This window comes from Callorhinus ursinus, unplaced genomic scaffold (assembly GCF_003265705.2).
Source record: "Callorhinus ursinus isolate GAN/ISIS: 27379988/994484 unplaced genomic scaffold, GSC_fseal_2.0 scaffold15, whole genome shotgun sequence".
NCBI lineage: Eukaryota > Metazoa > Chordata > Mammalia > Carnivora > Otariidae > Callorhinus > Callorhinus ursinus.
In genome coordinates this window covers 45,822,305-45,848,892 of record NW_027397077.1, presented here as the reverse complement: position 1 = coordinate 45,848,892, position 26,588 = coordinate 45,822,305, and the positions used below count along the sequence as shown (strand labels likewise).

At 46.0% G+C, this 26,588-nt stretch overlaps 1 protein-coding gene across 2 annotated transcripts in view; it reads right to left on the bottom strand.

Annotated features, from left to right (window-relative positions):
- RUVBL1 (RuvB like AAA ATPase 1) overlaps positions 1 to 26,588 on the bottom strand; it is a 40,941-nt gene that overhangs the window by 7,161 nt on the left and 7,192 nt on the right. Inside the window, exons 3-8 of one of the 2 annotated variants that reach the window (XM_025885414.2) lie at positions 22,787 to 22,919; positions 14,229 to 14,380; positions 11,095 to 11,184; positions 10,153 to 10,302; positions 7,907 to 7,970; positions 6,332 to 6,530 (exon numbers count right to left, since the gene is read on the bottom strand). In XM_025885414.2, the coding sequence (XP_025741199.1) occupies positions 6,332 to 6,530; positions 7,907 to 7,970; positions 10,153 to 10,302; positions 11,095 to 11,184; positions 14,229 to 14,380; positions 22,787 to 22,919 (788 nt within the window). The remainder of the gene's footprint in view (positions 1 to 6,331; positions 6,531 to 7,906; positions 7,971 to 10,152; positions 10,303 to 11,094; positions 11,185 to 14,228; positions 14,381 to 22,786; positions 22,920 to 26,588) is intronic. The other variant, XM_073901733.1, reaches the window with a different exon arrangement.

Here is a 26,588-nt window from a genome sequence, read left to right as displayed (position 1 = left end):
ATGCCGAGCAGAGCTGGTAGCACACAAGGTCAGCTTCAGCCGCTGTGTCTGAAAGCCCAATGTGCTATTATGCCGTGTGCTCCTGCCTCAGCCTCCGAGAGTCGCAGCAGCAGCTCGATGTCAGCACTGACTCTGGCATTCCTAAACTTACGCCAGACTGCAGAGTCTATGGGGTCATAACTCATCAATAGAACAGAGAACAAGGCAGGTCATTTGGATTTAGTTGTTAATATTACCAGAATATTCAGTTTCAAATACAAGTGAGCATTCAAGAAATACAACTTCAGTAAAGAAATCTAGCTGTTGAAATTCTATCCAGGGGCGCCGGGGTGGCTCAGTCGTTAAGTGTCTGCCTTTGGCTCAGGTCATGACCCCAGGGTCCTGGGATCGAGCCCCGCATCGGGCTCCCTGCTCAGCGGGGAGTCTGCTTCTCTCTCCCACTCCCCCTGCTTGTATTCCCTCTCTGTGTCCCTCTCTGTCAAATAAATAAATAAAATCTTTACCAAAAAAAAAAAAGATTTTATTTATTTATCTGGGAGAGAGCGAGCGAGAGAGCACAAGCGGGGGGGCGCTGGGCAGCAGAGGGAGAGGGAAAAGCAGACTTCCCGCTGAGCAGGGAGCCCGACGTGGGGCTCGATCCCAGGACCCTGGGATCATGACCTGAGCCGAAGGTAGACGCTCAACCAACTGAGCCACGCAGGCGCCCCTTAACCCACAAATTCTTAAGTGAAAGGGCATCTTTATTTTTCTCCAACCTTTCCAATAAAGTTGTTCACCAAGACGCAAAACTCCAGTTTTTTTCAGATTTTTTTCTTTAAATTTAATTTGATGTTTCCTTTTTTATGCAAAAAACAAAGAAAAAACTCTTACAGTTTTGAATCCACAAAACTAAAAATTTAAACAAAAAGGTCCGCTTAAAGACTGCCAAGTATTTTTCAGGAATTAAAGCCGAAACATTTGTCCAAGCTATGAAACTTAGGTACAAAGTTTCTTTTAGAAAACATATTAGTAAAAAATAGTTTCTGGGATTCTATGCTGCAAAAATCCCACAAAAGGGTCTGTCCCATCACTTGCTAAGTGGGTGAGGGACCGGAAGCCCCTATTTACCAGTGCTCCTCCGGGGGGGGCGGTGAGCCCAGAAGGAGCTCTCAGTGCAGAGCAATCACTGTCTGACAAGGCTGCCATAACTGTCAGATTAGATTATAAAATTGCTAATAATAAACTGCAATAATTACATTTTGGCTAAAATTGCAGATTTATTCTTGTACCCAGAGGCTCCTTTCTGGCTTTGGTGTCAGCCCAATATTGATTTCACCATTAGGCCATTTGACAATTGTTCCAACTGTGTTAATGCCATGCCTCTTCCAGATATATAGTTCTGGGCTGTGATGCCACAGACCTAATTCTCCTTAGAATCCAATATGGTCTATCTGCAGGAACAAGGTCACTGCACTTCTGTATCCTATAGCTACACTTATAAGTGCAAAGGGTTGACTCAATTGTGAACGTTTCCATCTTACTATAATTCAAGGTTCCTCCGCTGACACTTTTGACATTGTGGACCAAATAATTTTTGTAGGGGCTTCTCCTGGGCATTGTAGGATGTTCAGCAGCATCCCTGGCCTCTACCGACCAGATGCCAGTAGCACCCAAAGTCATGACAAGTCACAACGTCCCTGGCTGAGAATCACTGCCTGACTGCTTCTTTATATAACCCTGTGGCTACAGGAACACAGATACCACAAAGCTTTTCTGATGACAGGAGACGCAGTGGAGAACACCTCTCTGGGTAATGTGAAGGGTAACTCCCGTAAGTCCACTGCACCCTGGCTCAGTGGACACAGGCAGAGTGCTAAGAAGAAAACCATTTGTTTTTCTGATGAGGCTGCCGAGACGATTCACTGAAGAACAAATGGTCCTGGGACAGTCGGACATCTACAGGTAAAGGAGTGAAGCTGGACACACCTCTTCCTTAGACTATACACAAAATTAACCACAAATGATCATAAACCTAAACGTAAAGGCTAAAACTACAGAACTCTTAGAAGAGATCACAGGTGTAAATCTTTGTGACCTTAAATGTTTTTTCGGATATGAGCCCAAAAAACACAAGCAACCAAAGAAATAAGAGAAAAACTGGACGGCATCAAAACTTAAAGACACTATCAAGAAACTGAAAAAACCACCCACAGGATTGGAGGAAAATATTTGCAAATCATACATCTGGTACAGGTCTAGTATCAGAATACATAAAGAATTCTTAGATCTCATAATAAGAAGATAACCTGAATAAAAAAAAATGGGCAAATGAGAGTATCAGACAATTCTCCCCAGAAGACATACAAATGGCTGAGAAACACATGAAAAGATGCTCAAAATCAATAGCCAAATGCAAATCAAAACCACTGTGAACTACCACTTCACACCCCCGTGGAAGGCTAGACTATAAACGTCCGTAGCAAGTGTCGTCTAGATTGTGGAGCAGCTGGACCCCTCAGCCACCGCTGGTGAGAATGGTGAGCCGCTGTGGAAAGCAGTCTGGCAGCAACTTGAAAGGGTAAAAAGAATTCCCATCGGACCCAGTAATTCCACTGATAGGTATGTCCCCAAGAGAAATAAAAACCAAAGTCTACATAAAAAGTTGTACACAGATGTTCAGGGCAACATTATTCATAAGAGCCACAGAGTAAAAACAACCCAATGACTCAATGTCCATCAACTAATTAAAGGGCCAGTGTATTATTAAATATTCCACATTTTGGAATACTATTCAGCCTTAAAAACCAATAAACACTAACACGGTTTACAACACGGATGGACCTTGAAAACATTATGCTCCGTGAAAGAAGCCAGGCACAAAAGAGCACAGGTCGTGTGGAGCCGTTTATATGAACTGTCCAGAGAAGGCGAACGCATAGAGAAAGTAGATGAATGGCTGCCAGCGGCTGTGGGGAGAAGAGAGGGGGAAAACAGTTGGGGGTGAGGCGTGGCAGCAGGATAACTGTTGACGGGTATAGGATTTCTTTCTGGGGTGACGAAAATATTCTAAAACGGACAGTGGTGATGGTTGCACAACTTTGTGACTATACTAAAAACCACTGAATTGTACACTTTAGTTGGGTGAATTATACTGTATGTGAATTATATCTCCATAAAGCTGTTTTCTTCAAATGTACCATCTTCTGCCACAGGAATACACCGAATGGAGACTACACTGTTTAAGTCTTGCTCTTTGCTGCAACAGAGTGAGTTGTGGAGAGAAACTCCCACAAAGACTCCTTAACCCCAGGGAGCTATTCCCCACAGGAAAAGAAGACCCCTTAAGTTTGGGGAGCTGGATCAAGGCCAGTCTCTCCTTTAATGGCTGAGGGTCCTGGCACAGAAGGGACTTCTTTTTTTTTTTTTTTTTAAAGATTTTATTTATTTATTTGAGAGAGAGAGAATGAGAGATAGAGAGCACGAGAGGGAAGAGGGTCAGAGGGAGAAGCAGACTCCCCGCTGAGCAGGGAGTCCGATGCGGGACTCGATCCCGGGACTCCAGGATCATGACCTGAGCCGAAGGCAGTCGCTTAACCAACTGAGCCACCCAGGCGCCCCCAGAAGGGACTTCTGAGGGTGGCAAGGGAGGGTGGAGCCCATGCAGCTGCACCACCCCTGGCGCCCAGGGGCATTCTCTCTTCCCAGGAGGAGCCTGAGGCCTGAAGGTGCTCCTGCAAGAATGGCTACCCTGCCCTGTGCACAAGGAGACATGACCTAGAGGAAGAGGGGGCAGTTGGCACTTTCACAGCCACTCCCTGACAGAGGCGGCAGTGACCTGAACCAGCTCAGCCCCCCCTCCACACCCCACACTGACCAGAAACAGTGCGGGAGAACAGGGGTGGCAGGAGCTTTAGAGCCAGCCGACCCCCAGGCTTGTGGCCCACTCACATCACCTCCCGTGGGAGTCTGGAAATGAGGTCACCTGCCCACAGAATCGTCAGGTGCAGGAGATTACATGGGGTGACCTACTTAGAGTACCGTGGACAGTTTCGGGCACAGAGGAAGCCCTCAGTTACAGGGAGCTCCCTCCCTCCTCTTGCCTTTCGAGCTCTGGAGGTCAGATATGGGTCTGAAGGGCAAGGAAGCTCGACAGCTCCCTCCAGGAGTAAAGTCTATGGGGAAGCAAGTCATATGTTGCCGAAACTGTACCAATATTCCAGAAATTTCAACACTTCACATCTAAACCAAATCTCGTTGGGAGCATGAGCTCTGAAGTCCAACACCCTAGATTCAAACCCCAGCCTTACTTCTGAGCTGTATGACCTTGGCCAAGTCCCCCATCGTGGTGGAGCCTCAGTATCCTCATGTGAACAGTGAGAACACCAGTCCCTTCCCCAATAAGTTGAGGTGTGACCAGCAGTGTGCACAGAAGGAACTCCTCAATACATGTTGGCTATTATTTTTATTGTTGCTAATTTCACATTATTCTCACCACTACAACAAAAGCCCTACCAGCTACCAGCGCTTCGCACCAAAACCTTCATCTAGAGCATACAGCCCAATTCTGGTTGCTTCAGCAGAGCTGCAGAAAGCATCACACGCTGAGCATCTTCCTCCCACTGCGGTCTGGCAGCAGTGGGCAGCCAAAGCCTCTAGCAGCCCTTGATGAAATCCGTCTGGGGGCGCTGGGGCCAAGTTTCCCAGGTTTCAGGCTGACCAGAGCTCCATCCCCACTGGGCATGCTCTGAGTTCAGAACCATCTTCCTGTGTACTTTTTTCCCGGGTGGGATGGGTCTGAGAGAAGGTACTCTGAGGCCTAAGAGTCTGCTCCTGTCAGACGCTGCCAGGCTCCACTGGCATCTGCTGGGTTGGGTTATCTGCTGTGAAGGAGAGGAGCCTGTTGGCAGAGCCCCCCAGCAGGGGGCGCCATCAGTCCAGGCTGAGCCTTTCACCAACTTTCAGACTGAAGCCAGGTCTGACCAAAGCAAGCAGAAGTCCAGCAAAACTACAGGGTGTGGGCGGCAGGGATGCCAGGCTCACCAGGCACCAGGTCACATACTGGTTTCCAGAGGCTGCCCAGGTAGCCAGCTCCTCTCACCAACGACTGGCCTGGCCCTGGAATAAGCTGCCTTCTCCCCAAGAATGCAGAAAACACCTGTGATGGTGATCTTGTCAAGACACCAATACAGGGAGGGATTCAAAGAATGACTACAAGCTGCTGCCACATGAATTTGAATCATGTAAGCAAATCCTAATTCTGAAACAGAACGATCACCTGAGAGGGGAGCTGCCCCAGAGCCAGCAGCATAGCCTTGGAACAATCTCAATGGAGACAAAACTCTGTCAAGAGCCAGCTAAAGTCCTGCATGTGACCCACCATCATTCAGAGGCAAGTCTAGGTGAATCAGCAATTTGGGTTCCTAACTTGGTCTGGCTCCAGCTCTGTACTGAGATACTCATGGGCCTTAGGGTCTCTTTCCAGATTCCTACCACCCCTGCTGCCAGGAGCACGCAGCCTCCAGGGCTCTGTTCTCCCACACTTCTCCCCGGCAGGCTTGAAAAGGGCTCTTCACCACCCTGCTTTGTGCCCCAGCATTCAAACCGGAGCACAGAAAACCAAAGAGCAAGAAAACTACCAAGTACATGGCCCTTGAGAGCTGGGAAGACAGTGTGTTCTCTGGGGCTCATCTGCTCATTTGCAGAGTACTCAGGAGAAAAAGAAACTCGAGAAAGACCCCCCCACCCAGCCCTGGGCCCATCCTGGCAGGGTGAGCATCATGTGGGCATGTGCCTTCCAGGTCTCAACATCCACCCTTCCCAAAGGCAGGCCTCAGGGGGGTAGGGGTAGGGGCAGGGGCAGGCACCAGTGTGGCTCCAAGAAGGTAGAGAGATACAGAGAAAATACTGGTTTTGTTACTGGTTTCATTATTAGAAAGATCTGGGTCCTCATCATATCTTTATCTTTACAACCAGGATTTATTCTGCTGTTGTTTCTTCATCTAAAACACAAAGCCAAGAATACTTACGACCCACAGCTAGTATGAGGATAGAAATTAACATATGTAAGGTCACCCAAGGCCAGCCTGACTGGCCTTACCTTTGCCCTCTCCAACAGAATGACCAAATCACACCACACTGTAACCCCAGAGACCATGTGGGAGGCCCTCATATTCAGCAACAGGATGGCTGTTGCCCTGGATGGCCATGAGGGAATGAGGCTGATGCATGAACTACCTGTGAAGACAAGCCACTTTGGCAGGTTTCTCTCAAAATGAACATGATCTCCCTTCATCTCTATCCTGACTCACAACATTATGGGTTGAAAACATGAGCCCAGATGGACTCACCCTACCTGATGACACAGTTGCCTCGGTTGGACGCAAAGATGACGATGGGGGCGATAGAAGACTCCAAGGCCCGGTGCAGGTAGGTGAAGCACTCGATGTCCAGCATGTGGACTTCATCAACGAAGAGCACACCTGGAACCAGCTCAGCAATGCCCTGATCAATGTACTTATTCACCACCTTGTTAATCTCCCCTCGGAGTTTGTCTAGGAGACAGTAAGAAGAGACAGGCACGGTTAGGTGGGGAAGCAGTCACCTCCTCTCCTCTTCTCCCATCCCCATTTGATCCAAAGCCAAGTGTGGGGCCCACTTTTACTGCTATATGACCCCAGGCAGGTTACGTTCCCACTTCGGTGTCATGATCTGAAAACAGGGATAATCACCACGGAGAAGTCACAGAACTGGCAGCTTCCCCTGCCGACATGTTAAGTCTGTAATGGCTTTTACAGTTTTGCATGTCTTCACAGGGGCATGCACCCCCCAGTCACGCTCTCCACTTTGCTTTATTACTCACACCCACCCACCTAGTGCCCTGCCACATCCCAGAGAACAGAAGTTGGGGAGTCCTGCTTGAAGTGAGTTTTCATATGCAAATTTTCCTGTTCTGCACTCATCAAATGACCCTTTCTTTTGGCCCTGTATGACAAAGCTTGGGTTAATTAACTTTCAATCAAGTGCCTAGATGAAGGAATACAGTACATGCAAAAGGCTCTCTGGAAGGAAACCTGTGAGGAAGGCAGGTTCTGAGGAAAGGTCCAATCTCAGAGCTCTAGAGGGATGGGTCTCTCAAGAGTTACATGAGACCACCTAAGGTGACCGTTCTTGTGCTCCAAACCAGCTCCTGCACTATCATGAGGAGGGAGCTGCTCACAAATACAGAACACAAAGATCTGATGCTGCATCTTCCACCAAAGCCAGGAGGCAGGGATGGTCAAAAGAGGTCATGGTCAAAACCGTGAAAACACAGAAACTGATCTTGGCGACTCTACTAGAAAAGTCTCAGATCACTCTGCTGGCTAACTCAAAACAGGTAACAGGCTTTAATGTTTAACATTTTAAAGTGACAGGTGCTTAGAAAAAAGAGGGATGTGCCAGTTGGGAAGAGAAGCAGGGGAAACTGAAGGTCCACAAGGGAGAAACAACATTCCTGCCAAGCCATGGGAAGTGCCCAGGAAGCTGAGCTGGGCAGGCTGGGAGCTGCCTTGCCGCTGCAGAGCAAAAAGAGCCAGGACCGAGGCGGTGGAGCTTGCTGTGCTCAGGAGTGCTCTGGCAGGAGCTGTCCTGCATAGCTGGACTGATACCGTCCACATTTCCGGGACCTCGAAGGGACCAGATTGTGATGGCCTCCATCTTCAAAGATGAGTGCAAGGATATTGAATGCATTCAAGAGAGTGCGCTAGCACTCCGGGCCAGACAGCACACAGTACGCTAGGATGAAGTCAGGCTCTGAATGACGAGGAAGAACCTGTCCCAAAGTAGTTCCTCAGGTCCAAGGATTCACTCAAAGAGCCTCACACAGTACATCAGAGTCCAGAGCCCTACGGTTCTGGTTCTTGCTCTCAGGCCTTGCTGTTTCTCTTACCTGTGATTTCTGTCTTCTTTGGCTTCATTAACTGGCCCATCATAGACAGGATGTCTTGACCCCCCTGCAAAACAGAAGACTCACAGAGTCAGTTCCACTTTCTAAGGCAGCTGCAAAGGTCTCCACCACCACCATCACCATCACACTGCTTCCCATTGTCAACTGGACACGGGGTTTTAGGTGTGGAGACCCCAGACACCCTCAATGGAAAGCATGAGGAGCTTCTTCTTCTTCTTCTTCTTTTTTTTTTCAAGATTTTATTTATTTATTTGACAGAGACACAGCGAGAGAGGGAACACAAGCAAGGGGAGTGGGAAAGGGAGAAGCAGGCTTCCCGCTGAGCAGGGAGCCCGATGCGGGGCTTGATCCCAGGACCCTGGGATCATGACCTGAGCCGAAGGCAGACGCTTAATGACTGAGCCACCCAGGTGCCCCATGTGAGGCACTTCTCCTAAACACAGAGGAATTTTTAAGAGGTCCCCCTTGGCCTTCATGGGATGTACCAGCTCTGTGCGGCCCGCCCCAATCTCCTTCTCCAGCCATATCCTTTTCCGATCCCACATTCCCTGATCAGCCACACAGGACCAACCCTTCTCCAAACACCCGTGCTCTTGTACGATTCAATGCTTTTGCATATTCTAGTCCACCTACCTGGAAACACAGTCTCTTTTCCAGGAAGCTCCAGTTACCCATCAAAGTTCGGGTCAAATGCCCTCATGGGGCATCCGACGCCTACCCTCTGCCGATGCTCTGGTTCCCTTGGGGATGGATGGACTGTTGAGGTAAGTATAAGGATGTACTTATCTGCGTTCCCACGTCTCCTCTCTAGACTTGACTGCACAGTCACTTCCAGCGAGTCCTGCCCTGGGGCTGCTTGGTCGGGGGAGCCGACCCTGCAGGACGGCTGGCTGCTAACAGACTCACCAACAGGCTCACCGCCAGCCCCTCCCAGGGCAGTCATCTGCCTAGCATTTCGTGATCCCATTCTGCCAGGCCCTGGGAGAGAGGTGGAGGTGCTTACTAAATGTTCAGCTATAAAATGTAGCGAATGTTTCCTGAGAACCTACGACATCTGATCCCGCAGGGTAGGAACTATTATGTCCTCTTCACAAAGGAGGAAACTCAAAACCAGAGCACCCTAAATCACAGAAAACCCAGGGACACCAAGTAACTAATGGGCAGAACTCATTAGTATCAGAGTGACACAATCCCTGACTTCCAACTCTTGGCCAAACACTCTAACCAAGGTGAAGGCTCCCGGGAGGCTGGTTTGGGGACAGCTGTTCCACATACAGATGGACCTCTTGGTCCAAAACGATTCTTCAGCAGGACACCTGGGTGGCTCAGTCGTTAAGCATCTGCCTTCGGCTCAGGTCATGATCCCTGGCTCCTGGGATCGAGCCCTGCATCGGGCTCCCTGCTCAGTGAGGTGCCTGCTTCTCCCTCTGCCTGCTGCTCCCCCTGCTTGTGTGCTTGATCTCTCTCTCTCTCTCTCTCATTCTCGCTTGCAAATAAATAAATAATAAAATCTTAAAAACAAAACAAAACAAAACACAAACGATTCTTCAGCAATCTCTTGGCCAAGGCTCTAAGGGGCAAAACACCCAAGGATCAAATTTCAGGTTAGAAAGCCTATTCCCTGCTAATGAAAAGGCAGACTCGTAGGATGAAGAGGAAATCAAACTGAAAGGCTACCAGCAGGGTGAGTTGGGGTTTTAAAATCGCACATTTTGCAGAGATGTCAGAGTCATACTGTACTCCCCCACATTTTACTAGTCAAGGCCTAAGCATCCATTTGTCAGCATGAGGAGCCAACACAACTCCTGCTCCAAGCTAAAACACCGAAGATTTCACTAAGCAGAGGGAAAGACACAGCTTGGTCAGGCTTTCGGGAATCCTGCAAAGGGCTCAAAGAACACTCCTGCCCTCCACCATTAACACCCAGAGAATCCCAGGCATGAGCCTGCTTGCTGGAGGGAAGCCATGAAAGAAGCTGGCTAGCTCAGGGCCAGGGGCCTGGCTGGGGTAAGAAACAATACACATGAAATCATCTGTGACTAGAGCATTTGAATTGGAACAAAGGAGTCCCTCGTAGCTCATGTCGATGTTAATTGCTGAACATTACAGACAGAAAAGGACCGTCTGCCCTAAGAAACGGCAGCAAGACACTGACAATTCATTCCCAGAGCTTCCATGCACACACAAAAGGGCTCGGGTGCCAGGTCATGCCCACAACAAGGCAGTACCTGGGGCCGTGCGTTGGCCACATCCAAGTCGTGCAAGGTCACATCCTGGATGATTTCTTTCTTCTTGTGCACATCCCCCTTTGGCAAGGGGACATACTCTTCAGCTTCAAGGTCAAATTCTGTGGCATAGGTATCACACCTGCCCTGCCTCTGCAGAAAGAAAGAAACCTGAGTGCCCGGTGAGTGTTCACTGCCAAGTCCCCAAATGGCACAGTGCTAAGTGAGATAAAAGTCTCAGTTCCCAACTGTGGGCCTGACAGCCTACCTGACAAACTCGAAATATGCCCCACGCCCCCGCTGCCAAGAGAAGGAAGCTATCTGCTCATCACTGGGCTCCAAAAACCCAGTTGAAAAACACCTGATACTTTCTCTGAATCTTTCCCCCCCCTCTCTTTCTTTTAACTGTATGCAATTCCTGATAAAGGGCAAATCCAGTAGATTAACTGGAGACGGAGGGAGCCGTTCAGACTCTTTTGTAGGTGGGTGATTTATCGTATGATATGAAGTATTATGCTCATCCATTAAACAGTGAGGAACACTGTACAGGACACTGAAAATCAGATATAAAAAGAATGCCAACTAATGCAGCATTCCTTTCCACATGCATATATCTTGGGAAGAAAATACCAAAGAGATAAAAGGAAGATTAAACGCACTGCACACTTCAATTTGAAAATGACTACAGTTGTTCTGCTTTCTCACCTGGTACTCCCCCTCTAAACAGGCTTTAGTATTTTTCTAACAGACTGTCTGTTTTAATCATGAGAAGGTTAAAGAATGAAGATAAAGGGAAAGCAAACTTTATTCAACATAAAGGGGCAACTGCTGACCTTCCCTCAGCATCCCACCAGACGCCAGCCCCTCCCTGCACCCCATACTCCTGAAGAAAGCACCCCCCCCTTGTCACCTAGGCCTCCTCCTGCAAACCAGGCATGGTGTTACCTTCACGGCCCCGCTGTTGGCTTCAATGTAGATCACATCTCCAGCCTCTACTCGCTCTTTCTGCAAACTTTCAAAAATGCTGGGGTCCAGCTTTAAAGAAAAAACAAACAAACCCAAAAACATTTGATTCAGGGAACTGTAATACATATAGTATCTATTTCCGATATGCTGTAAGGTACCTTTCCACAAGGGACTCGAGGTAGCTAATGACTGTATGGAGAAAGTGCATCTGTGCGGGGGCGGGGGTATGTGTGTGCGTCTGTGGATGTGTGTGTGTGGATGTATGAAACAACTGGCTCTGGGGATATGTGTCCTAGAGACAGCAGGAGAATGAGTGTGCCCAAGTGGAACACAAGGAAAGACCTATTATCCTCCTTCCTCCTACTCCTGAGGTTGCAGATTGGCAAGTATAATTTTGATTACTTTTAGGTGAGGCCCACGCTGTCCGTGGGACCACAGGTCCTAAGACCCCCTTTTGAGATTGCTCTCCCTGCTTCAATTCTCAGATGGGGGTAGAACTTCCTGCATGTGAAGCACCCACTGGAACCTGCTTGCTCTTTGTGGCTGGCACTTGGTGGTCCTATGATTTTGGACAAGGCTCTCTGAACCTCAGGTTCTTCATCTATACAATAGCACCCAGGTATAAATATCCAGAGGGAAACACAAACCAAGCCTTTTTGATTCAAATCTGTGTCTGCTCCCTGGGGCCTGCCTGCTTATACCTCCAGGAAAGGAGAGGAGCCTATTTTTGACCACTGCTTTTCTCCTCATTGTCCAAATTCAGGCTACCCTTAATGTTCAATATTCTAGGACAGCATCTTTTGTCAGGAGCCAGAATTTAAACATAAGTTGCCATTAAACTTCAAGGAGAGCTGTTTTTCTCAAACTTTGTATTTTATAATGTGAAAAAACTTGGGCTTTATCTCAAACAAAATTAAAGAGTAAAACTCAGGACTCAGTGAAAGAAGCCAGACACAAAAGAACACATGCTGTATGATTCCATTTACATGAAATGTTCAGGAAAGACAAATATATACAAATAGAAAGTGGATTAGTGGTTGCCAGGGGGTGTGGGTGGGAATAGGCGCTATTGTCAACGGGCAGGAGGTTTCTTTGGGGGTGATGAAAATGTTCTAAAATTGGATGGTGGTGCTACCTATACCATTCTGTGAATAGATTAAAATTCCTTGAGTTGTACGCTTAAAATGGGTGAATTTTATTTAAAATTAAATCTCAATAAAGCTGTTAGAGACCGTAACCACAGGAACAAACCCGGGGCTCTGTGTCACTGGCAGGGTGGGGCCTGGCAGCTTCCTAAAGCATGAGAACAATGCTTGGTAAGCCCCTGACGCAGGGCCTGGCACGAGGGAGGTACATGATAATGATGGCAAGTACGATAATTCTCCTCCTTCACAATTCAATACCTACAAGTATCTGAACTCCGTTTGTCCAAATACCTTATACATATGCTCAAATTAGCTACTCATTTGGGAAGAAAAAAATTTCATTTTCTCCCTTAGGTTATTTTCTTGAAGAAACCGTGCAAAGCAGCCTGGTGGAGAGCTGAAATCTAAACTGCGTGCCTTATTTCAGCTCTCCTACACTGGGGAGTATTCCCTTTTTTTTTTTTTTTTTTGCCTCAAGCATTTTAATATTGGTTAATTTCCCAAATGAATTGACTGAAGATGTAATTACTGGAAAAGCAGCAGATCCTACCAAGAAATCTAATTAATACAGTAAGGGAGAGATGAGGGGGAGGTTTAAAAGAGATATTTGCAGAGGCAAGCTCCTGAGATAGAAACCCTGTTAGGAAAAAGAAAAATGACCCTCTGAAGAAGTGACATTTTTATGATCTCCATAAAGCAGTGACCAAGAAACCACCTTACAGAATCAAAGAACCATAAAATCACGGAGGAGAGTGAAGATGGAGAAATTATATGATCAATCTCCCAGAGTTCAAAGATGGGCAAACAGAGGCCCAGAGAGTTCAACTCACTCCCAAAGGTCACACAGGAAGTTGGAGGATGGACAGCATAACGGCTGGGACTCAGAGAGTCCACTCTGCCACTTAACCAGCTGTGCAAGCCTAGGATAACTGCTTAACCTCCTGATGAAGTCTCAGTTCCTTCTTCTGTAACATGAGGGAAATTACACACATGGCACACATACATGTAGAAAGCTATAAATGACAAAAGATGAAATATTTGTTGAAGCACTTAGCCTGGGCCTGGCACATCCAGTAAATAAGATCTATGGTGCTATTATAATTATTATGATATTATTTATTATAAATAATAAGGCAAAGCCTACAATCCCAATTGCCACGTTTCTCTAACTGAAGGCTCTCATAATAACATCAACAGCTACCATGTCTTAGGTAACTAGGAGCTACCCCCAAAACTACAACTTCCATATTCTTAAGCCACACTGCTCTCAGCAGCAGGGCCCGGTCTCCCTTCCGGACTTCACCAGACTCCAAACCACACTCTTCCCCTGGGCGCCCCTGCTACCCACATTGCCGAGGCTGGCCGGACAAGTGTCTGACGAGGACGATGGAAGGCCTCCCACACTGCCACCACTATGACTTCTCCACAAAGCCCTAGCCTGAGCAGAGTCAACCACTGAAGCCACTATAGCTTTCTAGGCTCTGACACATAAAAGGAACTACATTAAGGATTCTGTGTTTGGCCCCTTGGGATGTCCATCTGTCATCTGTTATACAACTCTTACCAGATTACTCAATGCTGCTTCTTTCTGTGGGCATGAACACTGATATCTGAAACATTAATCCGTAGGTTCAGAGACAGGCCCAGAGCCTTTGACACATGGTCATAATACGGGATACAGCATGGCAAAAGGTAGGCACGACTAACCACACAGCTCACGTTTTAATGTACAGTTTCCTAGGAGTCAATGAGAAAAGTGAGAGCCATCTTTATTGGGTCTTCTTGTGTACTCGCCCTATTCTAGGTATTGCTTAATACACATAATATCCCCAAATGGCCCTGTGACATATTATCACCTGCAGTATACGGAGAAAAGTGGGACAAAGAGAGGTTACATCACTTGCCCAAGGCCACACAGTGCTCACAGATCCTGAGGCAAGACAAGAGAGTCCACACCGAAGTACTCACTTTCAACTGTTTGGTTCCTTTGGCCGTTTTAAGTCCTATGATCACATGGCTAATGGTTTTGCCGTACCCTCCCATGGGGTTCTCTGTCTCACATGGAGTCAGCTCTGTGACTTCGCCTTCATAAACCTCCTTGGTCTCCTTTATCCGTAGCCCTGGAAGAGATGGCAGGTGAGCCCTGGTGAGAAGCAGAATTCTCTCTCACATATTCATAATCTCTCTCTCTTACTCCTTAGTAGCCTTTTTAGCCACAAAACTTCCATGTCACCAAGACTGACAAGTCAACCTTACTAATGCACATTCAAGGGTATCACTCTGGGTAGAAAAGTACTACAAACATAAATGTAACCTGGAGGAGCTATTCAGAATTCAGAAAAACAATTTTATTTCAACTTTTCAAAGGGACTTTCTAGGTTTGAATCTGGAACTAAATAGACAAACTATCATTCTCAAAATTGCTTCTCACATTTGCTACACCTCCAAGGGGATGAAATTTAGCTTTAGCCTCTAACTCAGTCTCTGAACCCAAACCATTCTGCTCCACTAGATATGCCCTCATTTCCTGCATTTTTGACTCTTGAAAAGAATTTTAAAACCAATGGAGTAACTCCCCACATCCCTTGTGACACTATCAGGTCTAAGCTAGATATAATTAGAGGTCCATGCCAACAGCGAGTGATACTTGACCTGCCAGGTATCCTGGGCCTCTGGCTGACCCTCACTGCACACCCAAAGAAGAAAGACCCAGTGGTCATTCAGTATTTGCAATGGGTTGTTTTACAAGTTTTCCAAGGCCACAATTTCCAAAGCAACTCCCCAATGATAAAGCACAATTTTCAGATTAGAATATTATCAGTGAAGGCAAATGTCTCTCCTTGTTCTAAACATCAACCACATTAGCTGTTCAATAAATGTTTATTATCAAACTAAGAACTGTTGGCAAATTAATTTTTAGAACATGATCTCAGTGCCTTTTTATGAAATGTTTTTGCTGCCTAAAGTACTTCACTCCTTTTTGGCTTCGCCAACTCCCCAGTTCAAATACTTACTCCTAGAAAGCTTGCCTCACACACCTTCTTCCTTACCCTCCAGATGACTCCCATGGCAACCTGTGCCTCCCACCTGGCACTCATACATGGGATTGCTGGGACTCGGGAAACCCAACTCCCCCCTCTGCTAGACTGTCAACAGCCACACACATAAGTGGATGAATGGAGGAAGTTACTCGAGGGTATGCGGGCTGTCATCAGGCAGACCATCCAGTACCCAAGAAATATGTCTACGGATACTTCCGCACATTCTCTGTAATGACCGAGATCTCTAAGGAGGTTGCCACGTGATGCAACAGCCCAGGTCCACCATAACACCCCCAAACCTAAAACCCTAAAACCCCAACCCTGGATCACACCTTTCTGCCTTCAAAGTCAACACAGGCATGTCCCTGCTCACTGGTGCAGGGGAACAGGGAATAGTGACTGGAGGGGGCACAAGGAGCTTCTGGAATGGTTGTTTTTTTTTAGGAGCTTCTGGAGTTCTAATGTGTCTCTTGATCTTGGTGCTGGTTACATGAGTGTATTGACTTTATGAAAACTTATTGAGCTAAATACCTATGACTGTGTTTTTTCTTCTGTGTATATATATGTGTGAGTGTATATATATACATATATATATACACACATATACATACCCACACATATACATATATTATGCTTTAATAACATGTTAAAATAACAAAAAGAAAATTGGGTTTGTCTAACAAAGCAATGATAATTACTAGTAAGTAAAGGTTTTCTTACAACGGGAAAACAAATGCATACCACTGAACACCGCTTCTCTGAAAACACATGCGCTCAAACACAAGCTCTCCCCAGTTCCCAAAGTCTGGGTCAAGGGACACAAATCCTTTTCTCCAAAACCACAGATGTATCACAGGTAAGTTAACAGCCAATAAATCTGTTTTCCAAGGATTCTACATCAACAAGAGAACCATTTTCAGTCACTGTACCTGCCATCAACCCAGAGGAAAGGAAGGACACATCCTCGGGTCAAACTAGTTGAAGATGCATCCAGAAGGAGTCCCTACATTTAGGGAAAGCTGCAGGCCGCACCAGGAAGAACACACTATAAACCTCTAACTGTGGCAGCCTCTTCACCCACATAAGTGGCCTTCCCACACAGTCTACAGAAGGCATGCATGTCACTGCCTCATTTGATCCTGCACTGGAATCCTGAGGACGAGGGGAGGAGCCGGCACATCCCAACCTAGCCCTGTGAAACAGCCAGAGTGAGCACTCCTTATGTCCTTTTACAGATTTTACAGAGGGGAGGTCAGCTCCAAGAGGGGAGCCAAGGGTCCTTTCGTCCTTCATGGTAGACCCCAGACTAGCATCCAAGTCTTCTGGCTCTGACACCAGCTTCTTCCCGCCACACCACGCCACGCCACACCACGGGGTGCCAGCTGGCTGACAGCCTTTCCCACAACACTTGGCGCTGTCCTTTCCCCTTCAGGTAACATGTGCCCACTGACCTCAGCAGTCCCTTTCTGCCAGCCCTTGGGTGTGAGCCTAGTCTCCATCTAAGTTTTGCCCAAAGGGAAAAACAGAAATGTAAGGGAAACCCATAGGTTAAAAAGATGTAAGACATATCAACCAAGCTATCATGCAGACCCTTATTTGTATCCTGATTCAAATAATAATTCAAAAACTTTTCAAGAAAGGAAAAACACACTATAACATGAGACAACTAGAAATTTGAACACTAACTAGGTATTTGATGACATCAAGGAATATATTGTTCGTTTTTTTCTAGGCATGACAGTGGTATAGTGGGGTTTTCTTTTAAGTCCTTATTTTACAGAGATACATACTGAAATATTTATGGATGAAAAAGTAGGTCTGCAATTAACTTCAAAGGATCTGGGAGGGGAATGATGGGGGCTATAGATCAATCAAGATTAACTATGAGTTGAAGCCTGGTGATGGGACCATGGGGGAAGGTCATCACTTGACTCCTTTTTGTACATTTGAAACTTTCCAAACTAAGAGTTAGAAAAAAAAAAAAAGCAATGAAATATTGTTCTACCACCTCTAGGATCACTACAATTAAAAGCTGACCATATCGGGTGCCTGGGTGGCTCAGTTGGTTAAGCGACTGCCTTCGGCTCAGGTCATGATCCTGGAGTCCTGGGATCGAGTCCCACATCAGGCTCCCTGCTCAGCAGGGAGTCTGCTTCTACCTCTGACCCTCTTCCCTCTCGTGCTATCTCTCATTCTCTCTCTCTCAAATAAATAAAATCTTAAAAAAAAAAAAAAAAGCTGACCATATCAAGAGTTGGTGAGGATGCAGAACAGTGGGAAAGTTTGCACTGCAAATAGGGGTATAAATTGGTACAAATACTTTAGAAACAGCATGGTATAATCTCCTAAAGTTGAACACATGAATACCCTATATTCTGTAATTCAGCTTCTAGGTATACACCTACTAGGTATGGGCATGCTACATGAAAAAATACCGATGACTCTTACAAACATAACTTTGTGGAAAAGAAGCCAAACACAGAAGAATATATACTTCTACACTGCCTGATTGCATATGTGAGGTTCAGAAACAGGCATAACTACTATAATGTTAGAAGCAAGACAGTTATTAATTTGGAGAAGGAAGAAAGGATGGAGATTGGGGGTGGACACAAAGGGTACTTTGGGGATTGGCAATACTCTCTTTCTTGAGTGGGTGCTGACTGCATGGGCTTTCAGTTTATGATAATTCACTGAGCTATACGCTTATGTTCCATCTACTTTTTTGTTATGTGCACACAAAATGACCAAGTCACTTTAAAAAGAAAAATTTAAGTAAATAATACTAGTGAGACCTGGCAAAGGAGGAACACTGATGGCTTACATTTAGGAAACAATATTCTGGGGCACCTGGGTGGCTTAATCGTTAAGCGTCTGCCTTCAGCTCAGGTCATGATCCCAGGGTCCTGGGATTGAGCCCCACATCGGGCTCCCTGCTCAGCGGGAAGCCTGTTTCTCCCTCTCCCACTCCCCCTGCCTGTGTTCCCTCTCTCGCTGTCTCTCTCTCTCTCTCTGTCAAAAAAATAAAATCTTAAAAAAAAAAAAAAAGGAAACAATATTCTAAATCTCAGCTGGAGTGTACATCATGGTTCTCTCACCCTTTAGTATCAAGATAGGCCTCTACAATTCTTCAGACCCTGGCTGGACTCAGACCATTTGCCTCTGAACCTCAGGGGTTGGGACTGCCACCATCATTCATTTAAAGCTCCCCCAGTGATTCCCGTGTGCATCCACAGCTGAGAACCACTCATTTAAGGAGTGAAGAACTCCGTCCTACTCACAATGTAGAGCCGTAAACTACCTCCGATGACAGGTAGCCCAGATAGGGTTTGGGTGTCCTCACCATCAAGCCACCTCTGTTCTGATATGGAAACAGCCCAATAGCACAAAGAAACACTGCCAATGGTGTCAGACACTCTCGATCACTTCCCACTTTTAAACGTAGTCATTATCTTATCATTGGGTCAGTTGCCTTCTTTCCCCAGAAACCCAACCAGAACAAAGACTCTCAGATATTAAAGTTAAGGAGAAGTTCTACTCTACTTTCATTCAATCCGGTAGCCCTATAAATAGAAGTTTTGGAATGGCCCCAAAAGAGAGGCTGTGTTTCATTTTTGCCTTTCCAAATTCTTAATTCCTCAATATTGAGACTAAAATTTTCCAAACCTACATGAATGTATCAGAAGACTGTGACATACTTGGAAAATTCTGTACTTTTAAAATGAACTTTGATTTTTTTTAAATCAAAACTTTTATATCCCACAGAGATAAATTCCTTCCAATGGAATGCTCCCTCTATTTCCTGTTAATGACCATGACATGAAATTCCTTGAGCGGGGAAGAAAGGCATTCTCGTCTCTCACTAGTCCCTGTGTTTGTTTAGAAGTCGCTGTGTGCTGACAAGCAGGCAGGGGATGTGGTTGACGGACAATGAAAGCGGCTGTTAGCCAGGGAAGGGAACGAGCTGGCGCTATCTCTGGCAACGGCAATACAAATGACACAGGTTTCATCTGCTGGCTCAGGTTTCTAAATCCCTGACAGGGACCTTCATCACGTCAAGGAAACAGCACAGACTCCTTGCTTTTAATTTCTGGTCAGCTTACAGCTTCCTCCCCACCCCTCTGCCAACTTCACAGGAATTCAAAGGCAGAGGAAGATGGGCAGGGTTCCTTTTTGAAGACAGTCAATGGCCTGCCTTTTATTTTGTGGCAGGATCAAGAAATTCTCTTTACCTCAGTGCCATCAAAAGAACTGCACTGCCCCCTCCCCTCAAAAATGGCAAATCACAAAGCAGATGCCTAGAAAATTTACCTCTATTTTTTCCAATTTTAAAGCATTAAAGTTACTTTTATGCCACCTAAACACATGCACTTATGTGAAAGTCAGTTTTGTCAGATTTTATCAATCAGAAAAATATTTTTTTGTAAATAAGAATACATTTTAGATGTACTCAGATATTTGAGCCAGTTGTAATATCTTAGTTTATCTTATTAATTAGTGAGTTAAATAAAATCTTTGGCACATGTTCATTAAGTTTTTAAAAAGGACTCAGAAAGATTTTAAACCCCGTGTCTTTTGAGCCATGTCCACTGTTATTCCAGATACAATGCAAAAGTCCAAAGACAGCAAGACACGTTAAGAACACCAGCTGAACCTCACAAACATAAACACTGCTTAAAAAAAAAAAAAAAGGAACACCTGAAGTAGGTTCCATTTAGAAGGGCGCCTGGGTGGCTCAGTTGGTTAAGCGACTGCTTTCAGCTCAGGTCATGATCCTGGAGTCCTGGGATTGAGTCCCACATCAGGCTCCCTGCTCAGCAGGGAGTCTGCTTCTACCTCTGACCCTCTTCCCTCTCATGCTATCTCTCGTTCTCTCTCTCTCAAATAAATAAATAAAATCTTAAAAAAAAAAATCTAAAAAAAAAAGCTGACCATATCAAGAGTTGGTGAGGATGTAGAACAGCAGGAAAGTTTGCACTGCAAATAGGCAAAATTCAGCCACCCCGCTGCACCGGCTCTGCCGAGCACAGATGCCGCGGCCACACAGTGCCCGCGCCCTGCGGGTCGGTGTGGGACAGGTGAGGGGCTGTGGCCAGCCAGGGCACGGCGACATCTGCGTGCTGGCCCTGCTCTGTACCTCGAGCTGAGCGGTGACTGCATGTTTACCTCATAATTAATCGTTAAACTACAGGCATGCTATACCTACCTTTCTAAATGTATATGATATTTCAATTTAAAACAGCCACCAAAACAATGCAGTGTTTCCACTAACAAAGATTTCTAGTAAGGACTATTTCACAGTTTTAAAAAAACCTTTTATCTACATAACACAAAGCTTAGCCTACAGACACGGCTCAGAATCCCTCTGGCTTAGAACAAGAGTCCCACACTTGGGTGCTCGCAGGGACCCGGTGCAGGCAAGTACCCAACGGAGAAGGTCAAGAAGCAGAGCAGGCCCCCGGGGGGCTGTGATGCAGTGCCGCGCAAGCCCACTCTGCAAAGGAGCGCTACTCGGCCCCAACCTGGCTGTTGCTGTGTGGGAATGAAAGCTTCTCTCCAGAAGCCAGAAAGAAGGATTTTATAGGACATTCCCCAATTTCTAAACACTGGCAACTAACACAAAATTCATTTTAAAAAACCCTGTGTAAACCAAACAAAGTATATCTATAGCCAGACACAGACTGAGGGCTATCTTTAGGCAAAGCCTTCTGTTTTCTACCTGCTTTACAGTCCATCCTCTTTTTTCATTCAGAAAAACTTACTAAGCATTCACTCTGTGGCAGGAACTGGGGCTGCAGTAGATACTCTATCCACAGCAGACATTTAATAAACACCCAAACTGCTCCTCTCCATTCTTTCCCATCCCCCAAGATGGCCACCTCTCTTTCTTGCAGCCCCACATCTAATCCTTCAGGCAATTCTGTCAGCTCTACCATCCCACTACATCCAGAATCCAACCACTTCTTATCACCTCTGCCATCACCACCCTGGCCCAAGCCACCACCATCTGCTCAGACTCCTCACGGTCTCCCCGCTGCCCCCTCACTCTCCTCACCCCCCACTCTCCGTCCCCCAGCCAGAGGGGGATTCTTGGACATCCGAAACTACTCTCCAATTGCTTCTCCTTTCACTCAGCGAAAAATGCAAAGCCCTAATCGTGGCGTGAGGCCCTACATGATTGTAACCCTGACCTAGACTTCAGCAGTCTCAAGGCAAGGATTCTGGGCTAGACAAATCCACTCTTTCTTAAACTTTCCTCATTTCCTTGAAGTTTTCTAGCAAATTTCCTTTTTAAGAATGTTTACCTTGGGGGCACCTGGGTGGTTCAGTCAGTGAAGCATCTGCCTTCAGCTCAGGTCATGATCCCAGGGTCCTGGGACTGAGCCGTGAGTCAGGCTCCCTGCTCAGCGGGGAGTCTGCTTCTCCCTCTACCCACCCCGCCCCCACTCGTGCTCTTTCTCTCTCTCACGCTCTCTATCTCTCAAATAAATAAATAAAATCTTTTTTAAAAAAAAGAATGTTTACCTTGTTTTGACAACCAAAGGGCCTGGAAAACTGTACAGGCACTCTGACAAGTGTTTATAACTCAGCAACTGTATCCTAGAGATAGACGCCCACATGTGCAGAAACACATCAAGTAGTTTTTAATATCTTAAAAGGAATGAGCTATTTCTACATGTAGATGTGAGGGAAGCTGGGATTTTCCCAGAGGAAGGGAAACAAAAATGGAGCAAGGACACTGGCCCAGACAGCCCGGCTGACAAGAGGTAAATACTTGGGAAAGGCCATTTTCTTTTCACAGCAGATCTTCAGAGTATGAGCTCTAGAATCAAACAGATACAGGCTCAGACTGTAACCCTGCTACTTACTAGCTGGGTTACTGTAGGCAAGTCATTTAACTTCCTGAAATTCTGTTTCATGAGATGCAAAATGAAGTCAGAGAACTTTCTCTTAGGGGAACAAAAGGCTATAATCAATGTTGGGGGGGGCTGGCATATAACAAGCACTTCATATGGTAGCTCCCAGCCCCATGAGGGTGGCACCATAAGCCTCAAATCTCTGCCCGTCCCCACATGATTTTCCCACTCTCTGATAGGCCACAATTCTGGCTCAGTATCCAGGACCAGGGACATTCCAGCATCACGACACACAAAGCTTTTGGCTTAAGTCTAAGCCTTTTCAGTGGATAGTCATCTCTAAAAGCATAACAAGGCTGCCAGGAAAATCTGACTTTTTAAAAAAATCACTTCACAGCCATATTTATTTTGTGAGGTGAGAAACCCCAGCCCCATAGCCAGGGCCCACATTTGCCAATTGCTAAAGTGCTTCAATTAGTAAAGTTGTGTTCTTGTTTGGCTTGCAAAGATGGTGCCAAAAGAAAAATGGTAGTACAACAAATAGAAGTCATAAAGGCATTTGCACAACAAAGCGGCTTCAGGGCACTGGGCAAGTGAGAAGAATTCTTGCCACAGACGTGATACTCACCAATGGCCCTGCGGAAGTTCTCCATCAGCACCTCCGTCTTCTTGATCTCTGTGGAGTAAACTTCACTCCCCACCATTGGGCAGAAAGGGACCTTACTACCCAGCTCCTGAGCAATAGCCAGAGCTAGAGCTGTCTACAGAAAAAGTGGAAAAGCACTTGTTTTACATTCTTGAAAATACAATAATTCAGAAACATATGCTATTAAAAAAAACATGAACCAGGAATAACTGAAAATCTAGTCCTTTTAGTTGTAACACCATTTGGCATGTTTCACACAATAAATGCTGAATGACTTTTGTGGACAGGCGATTTATAATCCAAATGGCATCTTTAATCATCCCTGTAATTACAACAGTTATCACTCACTGACACTTACCAGCGTGGGCCCGACTCTAAGGGCTTCACGTGACCCTCCACTCACCCTATGAGGTAGACACTAAACTCTCCCCACTTTACAAATGATGAAACAGAGGCACGGTAGAGATTAAATAACACATCCTGGGAACCATAATCTAGAAAATGGCAGAGTGAGAACTTTAAGTCTGGCAACGGGTTCCAGAGATCATGTTCCCATCAGAATCAGTAGTCTCCTAAAACACTTCCCTCAGTATCACAACAGGGCCCTGACCTAATGGCTCGGAACACTACTCTGGGGTGGTTTTTACAGGCACAGGAGGAAACCAACCTCCAGCCCATTAGAAAACTACTAATCAAAGAATGAATCACATGACATTCGCTTTGTAGTAAGTGGCCCGCACACGGTGAAGAATGATGCATGAGCTAGGTTCTGAAGCTATGAGCTGGTCCTAAGTTACACTTGAACATGCCCTCGTAAACTACAAACTGATTTTTAATAAGATAGCTACAGCTGGTAGATGCTAAACACAAGCAGATTTAACAGCTGCATGGTCACATATCAAGTATGAAAATCCAATGCCGTTAGAGTTGGTATGGGACAGGGAAACGCCATGGTGTCTGAATGCCTGTTTTCATCTTTGCTCAACTTTGAAACAAGAGCCTGAGGAAGGTCAGTTTCCAAGGTGTAGAGACTAAGCAAGAAAGCAAGCCTGCGCTGAACAACAAAGTACATCTCTGAAACAGTATTTTAAAACTGGCCCAGTAAAGGTTCCTTTTAGAAGGAACCTTTTCAATACCATTTTGGTGATGTTTTAAGATGGTAGAACATGTTAGAGAATCGGCATGTAGTGTAGCACAAAAAGCACCACCAGGGGACGCCTGGGTGGCTTAGTCGGTTGAGCGGCGGCTGCCTTCAGCTCAGGTCATTGTCCCAGGGTCCTGGGATTGAGCCCACCAGAGTCGGGCTCCCGGCTCAGCGGGGAGCCTCAAGCTTCTCTCTTCCTCTGCCCCTCCCCCTGCTCATGCGTGTGTGCGCGCTCACTCTCTCTCCCTCTCTCAAAAAAAAAAAAAAAAAAAAAAAAAAAGCCCTGGCAGGCAGGGCAAAAACTGGACTGTAGTCCTGGTTCTGCAACTAATTTTCACGGTGACTCTGGGCACACGGCAAATCTCTGGTGCTCCATTTCCCCACCTGTCAAATCAAAGTCCTAGCTTAAATCACAAGTCACAAACTAGTTGCCCACAGCCTGTTTTGTTTTTTTTATTAACATAATGTATTATTTGTTTCAGGGGTACAGGTCTGTGATTCATCAGTCTTAACACAATTCACAGCGCTCACCATAGTACATACGCTCCCCAATGCCCATCACCCAGCCACCCCAACCCTCCCACAGCCCTCCACTCCAGCAATCCTCAGTTTGTTTCCTGAGATTAAGAGTCTCTTATGGTTTGCTCCCCCTCCAGTTTCGTTTTGTTTCATTTTTCCCTCCCTTCCCCATGAGTCTCATGTTTTTAAACTCAATTTGTTGCCTATTTTTTAATGTTGGGAAATTTCACATAAAAATCCAGGTATTTAGCTTCTTTTGAGGAACTAGAAGGTCTGGCCACAATGGGCCCGCATTACCATGTGGTGACACCTGGGGTGGACCTCTAAAACAGCTGCTACCTTTGGTGAGGACATGCCACTCTGGCCACCCTGAGCCCTCATGCTTATACCCAGGCACGTCCCTCATCCCCATGGCCTGTCTGAGTAGGCATCTGAGTTTGTGACCTCGGGGCTGATACCTCTAAAACTGTTATTCTCTGGTACTCTACAAGCGAAGGGAAAATCTCTGCAGCATGACAGGGTACAGTGTGAGGAGCAGACTCTAGTACCATATCTACCTTCTATCCAAACCCACTACCTTCTCAGCCAGTCCTTTCTCACCCAGGTATCTCCACAGGCCCTGACTCCACACCTTCAGCTGTGAACTTCAAAGACAGAGACTATATATCTGGTTCAATGGCATCCCCCTCACCTCAACCTAATACAGAAGAGATGATCAATATTCTTCCACTAAAGTATGATAAATACTTGGTTAAGAAATCCCTCAGGTGTGTCTAGTTTCTTCCATTTCCCAGAAGGCAGGTATACCATATAGCTATTACACCCACATCTGTGCTAGATGGTGCTAGATCACTTGTATGAGGTCTCACTGAATCCTCCCAACTAGCCTATGAACTTGATGATCTAGTATCTGATACTGTATTTGATATTTGATATTGTATTTGATAGATTTAGAAACTGAAACACACAAGCTATTAACTCATCCAAGACCAGTTACCAATCAACAAAGCCAAGATGCAAACCCCACTCCCTAAGACATTATTTCTTTGTGAGCAACCCCTATATAAGTGGCAAGTGGCACACACAAAAAAGAGGCTGTTGCCAAAAGAAGACTGAAGAAACCTATTTCAATCTCATCTAAACATCTCCTTTGGGGCGCCTGGCTGGCTCAGTTGTTTAAGCGACTGCCTTCGGCTCAGGTCATGATCCTGGAGTCCGGGGATCTAGTCCCACATCAGGCTCCCTCTGCTTCTCCCTCTGACCCTCTTCCCTCTCGTGCTATCTCTCATTCTCTCTCTCTCAAATAAATAAATAAAATCTTTAATAATAAATAAATAAATAAATAAACATCTCCTTTCCCTAGAACCTAAATATAAAGCCCCATTATTAATAGCATGAGGTCCTCAAGAGTGGATTGTCCATATGAACCATGTATCTGCATCTCTAAAATAAGCACCATATTTCTGCCTGCCACTTAGTTAAGTTGCCTAAACCATGGGTCCCATCAGCGCACTGTTGAGCAGGACAGTTACCACGCGCCTTCATACACATGGAAAGAGACTGTAGTGCTGGGAACTTCTCATATATCTTAGGAGAAAAATGCTACAATACTACAAAAGGAACGAAGGGGGTGCCTGATGACTCAGTCAGTTAAGCCTGACTCGATTTTTGGCTCAGGTCATGATCTCAGGGTCATGACATGGAGCCCCGAGTCTGCTTGTCCCTCTCCCTCTGCTCCTCCCCACCACTTGCGCTAGTGCATGCACTCTCGCTCTTTCTCTCTCTCAAAATAAATAAATAAATGGAATGAAGAATTTATGCTGCCAGGAATATGACACACTAGAAAGAGCCATAGAAAATCCTTCCTGTTACAAAACACCCAGAAATAAAGAAATAATAAAAAATCCAGAGTAGTAAACTTTGTCGCCTTGAAAGTCTGGAAGGTTTTGGGCGCCTGGGTGGTTCAGTTGGTTGAGCGACTGCCTTCGGCTCAGGTCATGATCCCGGAGTCCCGGGATCGAGTCCCGCATTGGGCTCCTGGCTCGGCGGGGAGCCTGCTTCTCCCTCTGACCCTATCCCCTCTCATGCTGTTTCCCTCTCTCTCTCTCTCAAATAAATAAA